Genomic DNA, 7,916 nt, shown 5'->3' with positions numbered 1-7,916 from the left:
AGATTACATTTCTTGAATGATTTAATAAATCTTTTGTTGTTTAAGAATTTGTTTCCTAAAAAACAAGTTTGAATTGAATTTTAAATTATTTATCTCTCTAAGAAGAAAACTATACAATCAAAGATAATAAGCAAGTCTCGGTTTTTTTTACACAATATTAATATCAATCAAGAATTTAAAGTGCGTCATTACTAATATATGTATATAGTTACACCAAATACCAAGTAGACCAGTTGATGTGTTGAGCGATGGTTTTTATTATAAAAAAAATAATGTTGAGCGATGGTTTTTCTGTTTTTTCCGGTAATCATTCCTTAGGGAGTGGGGACCACTGCGTAGCGAAGTCAAAAAGTGCAGCTTACAATCCAACGGAACCGCCGGGTGAACTACTCGATCGGCTGGAAAATTTTCTCCTACTTTGTCTCGTTGATTTTTTCTTTTCGATCATCTCCCAGTTCATCACTTAGAAGAGAAAAAAAGCTGGAATCTTTAGTCTCTGTTTCATGTTATCTCTCCAATCTCTGCAATCTGGCCTAATGACCAACATTTTCTTATGGAATTCTGATAAATCGACAGATGGATGAGGTTTTGGCGAAAGCAATAGAAGCTTAATTTTGGGATTTAGCTCAAGAACAGTGTGATTATCAGTAGCAGACGAAGTATAATGTCTGAGTTCGATGTACAAAATGGCTTATTCAGCTAGAAAGTTTGGAGAAGACTCGTGAGTATTTTCATGCAGAATTTGTTATATTTTCTTTAAAGAATTGTACTTTGAATGCGGCTGGATCTGCTGGTATCACAAGAGGTAATGAATGGTTCAGAAGTAGTTTCTTTTCCGGGATTTCCGTTTACTCTTGTTCGTATACATTATACATTTTTGTTAAGTAAGGAAGAGTTACTGAATTGTACACCCGTTGTAAATGTGATTACTGCTTTCTGGAAGTTATAGATAGATTTGTGTTTCCAATTTTATTTGTTGGAGATTTTGGAGATTCAGATGAGAATTTGCTAGAAAAAGATCTGTTTTGATCTAATGAGGCTTTGGTAATGTTTCTGCAGCAAGAACAGTTTTTCTGCTTATAGATATTTGCTTCTTCTCTCAAGTTTCAGCATCTGGTAGGATGAGGCGATACCGGTCGAATCCATCGGACGAATATGATGACATTGATGAACCCGTCGCCTACACGGTGGAACTTCCATTCAGTCCTCCATTCAGTCCTGAGAATGCGCCCGATGGGGAACCACAGATTGAGATTGAAACACAGAATAAGCTGAAGCAGAGTGAATTAGCTGCTGCTGCTGCTGCTGCTGCTAGTGCTAGTGCTAGTGCTAGTGCTAGTGCTAGTGCTAATAAGGGATCATCTTCCAGGTGTGCTATTCTTGGATGTGATGGGAAAACCATGACGGATGAAAAACGACAAGAAGTGTATCCCTGTTTATGCCAATTCAAGATCTGCAGGGATTGCTATCGAGATACTGAGGTGTTGGATCGTGCGGCAGCATCATGCCCAGGTTGCAAAGAGCCTTACAATACTTTAGAATTCGATTTCATGTCTCAGCCGGATCACCGCCAATTATCATTGCCACACTTGGTGAAAATGGACAAGGGTTTATCACTCCCTGTGAGAAACCAAAACCAGATTGGGGAGTTTGATAAAAAAAAATCCCTTTATGGATCCCCTGAGAATGATGAGGAGAACATTGAGGGGATCCATGAGCCTGAATCTTGGACGCCACTCACACGCAAAATAAAGATCTCTGCTGCAGTTATCAGCCCATATAGGTATGCTACTGGAATTAATTATTTTGGAGATCAGTTCCTCTTTGACCATTCTAATTCTTATTTTTCTGTATTTATTTCTCCTCCTTTTAATTCTTCATTGCCTGTCTTATTTTTTCCATCCATGCTCACAGGCTCCTAATATTTGTTCGAGTCATTGTGCTTGTCTTATTTTTGATGTGGAGGGTTAAACACAAAAATGAAGATGCAATGTGGCTATGGGGCATGTCAGTGGTCTGTGAAATCTGGTTTGCATTCTCCTGGGTGCTTGATCAGATGCCAAAGTTCTACCCCATCAGGCGTGCTACGGATCTTGATGTTTTGAAACAGAAATTTGAAACGCCCAGTCCCTTCAATCCCACTGGAAAATCTGATCTCCCTGGCATAGATGTCTTTGTCTCCACAGCAGATCCAGATAAAGAGCCACCTTTGGTTACTGCAAACACAATTCTTTCAATTCTTGCTGCTGATTACCCTGTTGACAAGCTTGCTTGCTATGTTTCAGATGATGGAGGTGCCCTACTTACATTTGAGGCCATGGCTGAAGCAGCAAGTTTTGCCAATCTTTGGGTTCCATTCTGCAGGAAACATGACATAGAACCCAGGAATCCAGAGACTTATTTTAATCTGAAAAGAGATCCTTATATGCAAAGGGTTAAACAAGACTTTGTTAGGGATTACAGAAGAGTTAGGCGTGAGTATAATGAGTTCAAGGTCCGTATTAATGGCCTCCCTGATTCTATTCGGCGTCATTCTGATGCATGTAATGCTCGGGAAGAGAAGAAAGCCATAATGATTCAAACACAAGCTTCAAGAGATGATGAACCCATTCAACGTATTAACATACGAAAAGCAACCTGGACGGTTGATGAAACACACTGGCCTGGCACTTGGTTGCATCCTGCAACGGACCACTCAAAGGGTGATCATGCTGGTATCATTCAGGTAACCATTTCTATGGAATTTTCTGTTACTGTTATTCTTGACTATAATGTGAAACAAAAAATAAATTTCATACAAAAGTAGTAGTTGTGGAGCAAACAGTTAATACAGGCAACCACATTGACATAGAACCACATTAATTTTGTAGACATTATCGCCTAGGTTTGACCTGCATACTTGTAACAGAGATGGAGACATGAAAGAAGTTATTTTTCCTTTGCTCTTCCCTTCACTCCCTCAAGCAAACGAAAAAAATCTAAACATGTGCTTCTCAACAACAGGTGATATTGAATCCTCCCAGTGATGAACCATTACACACCATTGCTGATGGCACCGTGTTTAACAACCTCACTGATGTTGATATCCGTCTCCCCATGCTGGTCTATGTTTCCCGAGAGAAACGTTCTGGCTATGATCACAACAAGAAGGCCGGGGCCATGAATGCCCTTACTCGAGCTTCTGCCATAATGTCCAATGGTGCCTTCATCCTTAATCTTGATTGTGACCACTACATCTACAATTCCCAGGCAATGAGAGAAGGCATGTGCTTCATGATGGATCGCGCAGGTGATGACCTTTGCTATGTACAGTTCCCCCAGAGGTTTGAGGGTATTGATCCCTCTGATCGATATGCCAACCATAACACGGTCTTCTTTGATGTGAACATGCGGGCTCTTGATGGTCTTCAAGGTCCTGTATATGTTGGAACTGGATGCCTTTTCCGCAGGATTGCCCTCTATGGTTTTGACCCACCTAGATCAAAAGATTACAAAATTTGGAGGTTTAGTTTCAAAAAGAAGGCATCAGTTGCCAATTCCCTTGAAGAGAAACAGCCCCTTCAAAAAAGAGATGATGATGATGATGATGATGAAATGAACCTAGCTTTGTTTCCCAAAAAGTTTGGCAACTCATCTTCTCTGGTTGATTCTATCCCTGTTGCAGAATTCCAAGGTCGGCCACTTGCTGATCACCCAAAAGTGAAGAATGGACGTCCTGCAGCTGCTCTAACAGTTCCTCGTGACATTCTTGATGCGTCTATGGTTATGGAGGTAATGACTGTCATCTCATGTTGGTATGAGGACAAGACTGAGTGGGGGCATCGTGTTGGGTGGATTTACGGATCTGTTACCGAAGATGTTGTTACAGGATATCGAATGCACAACAGAGGATGGAAATCTGTGTATTGTGTGACCAAGCGTGACGCCTTCCATGGGACTGCTCCAATCAATTTAACTGATAGGCTTCACCAGGTGCTTCGGTGGGCTACTGGCTCTGTTGAGATCTTTTTCTCTCGCAACAATGCTCTTCTGGCCAGCTCAAAGATGAAGATTCTGCAAAGGATTGCCTACCTCAATGTCGGAATTTATCCCTTCACCTCCATCTTTCTTATTGTTTACTGCTTCCTTCCAGCACTCTCCCTCTACTCTGGCCAGTTCATCGTGAAGACCCTTGAAGTTCCATTTCTTTGTTACTTGCTGACCATCACTTTGAGTCTTTGCATGCTTGCCCTTCTTGAGATCAAGTGGTCAGGCATTGCGCTAGAGGAATGGTGGAGGAATGAACAGTTCTGGCTAATTGGAGGCACCAGTGCCCACCTTGTGGCTGTATGTTCAGGGGTTACTGAAAGTGATTGCTGGGATTGAGATTTCATTCACATTGACATCAAAGTCAGTTGGTGACGACGAGGATGATGAATTTGCTGACCTCTATATTTTCAAGTGGACATCCCTCATGATTCCCCCCCTCACAATCATTATGGTTAACTTGATTGCTATTGTCGTCGGCATCAACAGAACTGTCTACGGTTCCATTCCACAATGGAGCAAATTGCTAGGTGGAGTATTCTTCAGTTTCTGGGTCTTGGCTCATCTCTACCCTTTTGCTAAAGGTTTGATGGGACGAAAAGGGAGAACTCCCACTGTTGTGTATGTCTGGGCAGGTCTCACCTCAATCATCATCTCCCTCCTTTGGGTGACTGCCTATTCCCCATCTGATGAAAATACTTCAGGAGTATCATACCACTTCCCGTAATTCATTCTTTTCTTTTAAAGGTAATTAAACTAGTTCTCTCTTTTGCCTCAAATTCATTTCCTCACTTGATCATCCTATTGACTACCACTACAGAACTTACTTCCTTCCCATATTGAGTTCCTAAAATTTTTTGACATGATCTCTTCTCCATGGAGAAGGGATGGGTACTCAACAGGGCTTTAGGGGGAAAGAAACTTTTTTTGGATTTATTTATTCTTCGGTGTTTTACCCTTAATTTAGTGTTGTTTAATATAAAGAGAGGGAGGGGGTGGGGGAAATATTAACACTTCATGTCACTCATCTGCAACTTCAGGAAATTGACAAATCAAAGCTGAAGTTTTGAGTTCTCAGTCAGATTTCATTATAAGTTGTTTATTCATTGTTAAGTGTTCAATTCAATGGTGTATTAATATGTTTAATTTTCCGTGCCATTACTGTTGTTCCCTTGATTATTTTTCTAGACCAGGCTTTACTTCTACTCCTCTGCCGTGTAGAAATTTTTTTCTTTGCTTGAGCCTTTTTGCCTGTTATATCATTTAGTGAAATTACTGTCCCAAATTGATTTGCATTTGAAATTCATTCCAATCTATTCAAGAGAAAATTTGATAAATGAAAATCCAAACCAGGTACGGTTTATCAAAGAAACAGATAATGACACTAGATTCTCCGATGTTCAGACTAGCCTGGTCTTTTTGCTTATGAGCCACAAACAATGGCTGGAACAAGAACACAGAATTTTCTTGAGTCAGCTAGTCTCAAACCTCTACGGGTTCTCCTTGTCAAGGATAAACAAATTTACTAATTCTCATGCAACCAAAAGCTCAAATTTTAAAAAATTTTAATTTATGCTTGTGAGATTGTAACTACCTGAAGATAACTGTTGTAAGTCACTCAAAGAGTGTAATAAAACTCTACAAAGCATAATATTATAAATGCAAATCGCTGCCACCAAGTCGGCTTTGAGCAGAACTCATAAAAACCTCAGACGGTTTATTTATAAGTTTAGACTCCTAACCGTGAAATGAATTAAGTAGCTTCTGTGTTTAGGCGTTTTCCTCAATTGGATCCAAACGGTTCTGATAGCAAGAAGGTCTTGCTTGGTGTGTCCGTCAAGATACAAGTTTCACTTACTAAATGCATATATTCTAGTCATGGAAAAATGTCTTTCTAAAAATAGGGGTAAGGTGAAGTACATCTAACCCTCTTTTGATCTTATTAACGCAAGAAAATCCTATGCACTAGATAAAACTTTTTTTTTTTTTTTGGTGATGATTGTTAGAGAGTAAACACCATATTGGGAAAAGTAAGAGTGGCCAAGTATAAGGAACAAATAAGGGAAACTAGGGTAAGAAAGATAGGAAAGATCCCAACAACAGCTTGAAATCCATATTGGACTCAATTGTGGATTTTATTTTTTTATTTTTTTTTGTAATTGTGATCTATGCATAATAAAGAAAGAAAGCTCTAAGGATTCTCACATTGAGAGTGAGAACTCTCAAATTTTTCTCTGGTATGTGCTTCTCTTCCTTCTCATTCTCGACTTCTTTTTTTGTTCGATTCACATGGTATTAGAGCCTGCTTACTACAGTTAAACTTTCAAATTCCAAGTAGTATTGGTTCACAAAAGCCCTGCAACACTTGAAGAAACATCACAGCTTGGTTTGTGAAGATTTAATAGTTTTCATTTGAAAGGGGGGTCAACACCTTAGGATGGTTTCTAGATATTTTTATAGAGTAGGAAGTTTCTAAACTTCTATTTTTGTTTGAAAACTCTAAGCCATGACTTTTGGATTTGAGGTTAGTAGTTGGTTTCTCAAATTTTTATTTAGTGGGAAATCTTTCCAGTGATTGCCTATGATTCAAGCTCTTTGTTTAAACCAAAAGTTGTGGTACTTTTGGTGCTACAATTTTTCTGCAAATTTTGTTTGGAGGATTGAATATTGGTCCTAAGACATTCTATTTTTTTGGGTTTGCAATTGTGATTGATCTATTGTGGTTGGCTACTAGTTCTATAGTTTGTCTAGGTTGATTTTCTTATGACTGCAATTCTAATTTATGTAAAGAAAGGGCATTCTCTAAACAATTGAATTGGTTTGGAGGCTTACCTCAGATTCAATTCTTTTATTTTGAATATATTCTACTACTGAGAAAAAGTTATTTACGGTTGGGAATTGCTTTGAGGATTAGTTTTGATATAGAAGGATCTCAGTTTAAGGAAATTTACATTTTTTGTTGCTGTGATTATATTTCAAACTTGAAGTTCTTGGACTTTCAGATCTTTTAGAGGTTAGTTAAGCACACTCTCTTTCTACTTGAATTCTTATTGTCAGAGAATTGTTCCTCCCTCTAAAATTCTATAGGGGTGAGTTGGAGTGTTTAGAATCCTTTGCGTGAATGATCATGACCAGATCACGCTCGAAGATGGATTTCCTATATCCGGATCAAGGGCTGATTTTGTTGAGTTAGCTAAAGTGGATTCTAGATCTTCCTCTTCTGTAATCTGGAGTGTGATAACCTCTCTGGAGTTCTAAGGATGAAATTTGGATTTGAATCACCTCAAAATCAAATCAAGGATGGGTGATCAAAAGTCTAATTTTGGACTTGGAATGCTACCCAAGAATGGGGCAATCGATTGGCCCAAGCAACCTCCCTAAGTGACCGGCTGGGTCGCAGTGGACCATGTCAGTTTGATATTTGCTCCATTTTGATCTCAAACTTTAATGAAACTTCTTAACCCTAATCTAGGTGATCTTTGAAGTTTGTTGGAGTGGTTACTTGTGAGGTTTAATAAGTTTCACAGTAGTTTTGCCGCTAAGACAAGTAAGATTACAATTGCATATATGATTTGACATGTGATATGGTAAATTGTCTATTACTTTGAATTTATAAGTAGTCTTATAACATGTTGTAACAATAGTTTAAATTGATTACTTGATGATGACATGTTGTGGATGATATTAGATGTACTTGATTAATTATTGATATGGAATGATGTGTTTGGTGTGACTATGATTGAGGGTTATCCTTGCTGGTATTTCTAGCTTGGGATGTCAGGGACTGTGGTATGGGACACTGATCCTTGATGCCCCTATCACTATCATGGTTGTTGGATTACATACCTAGGAAGTCTAGACTGCATGGTTAGATACCCTTACATGCTACT

At 38.9% G+C, this 7,916-nt stretch overlaps 1 protein-coding gene across 1 annotated transcript; it reads left to right on the top strand.

Annotated features, from left to right (window-relative positions):
• Window positions 1–816: 816 nt before the first annotated feature.
• Window positions 817–4,922, top strand: LOC149010986 (cellulose synthase-like protein D3). Its single transcript, XM_089163089.1, is given in 4 exon segments — window positions 817–1,783; window positions 1,915–2,725; window positions 3,004–4,329; window positions 4,331–4,922. Coding segments are annotated over 4 exon segments (3,222 nt in total). The 5' UTR covers window positions 817–1,121; the 3' UTR covers window positions 4,754–4,922.
• Window positions 4,923–7,916: the final 2,994 nt, after the last annotated feature.

This window comes from Hakea prostrata, chromosome 7 (assembly GCF_041222555.1).
Source record: "Hakea prostrata isolate BN-2017 chromosome 7, UWA_Hpros_2, whole genome shotgun sequence".
In the NCBI taxonomy this organism is placed as follows: Eukaryota; Viridiplantae; Streptophyta; class Magnoliopsida; order Proteales; family Proteaceae; genus Hakea; species Hakea prostrata.
The sequence above is the reverse complement of the archived record's forward strand: the minus strand, read 5'-3'. Positions and strand labels throughout refer to the sequence as shown.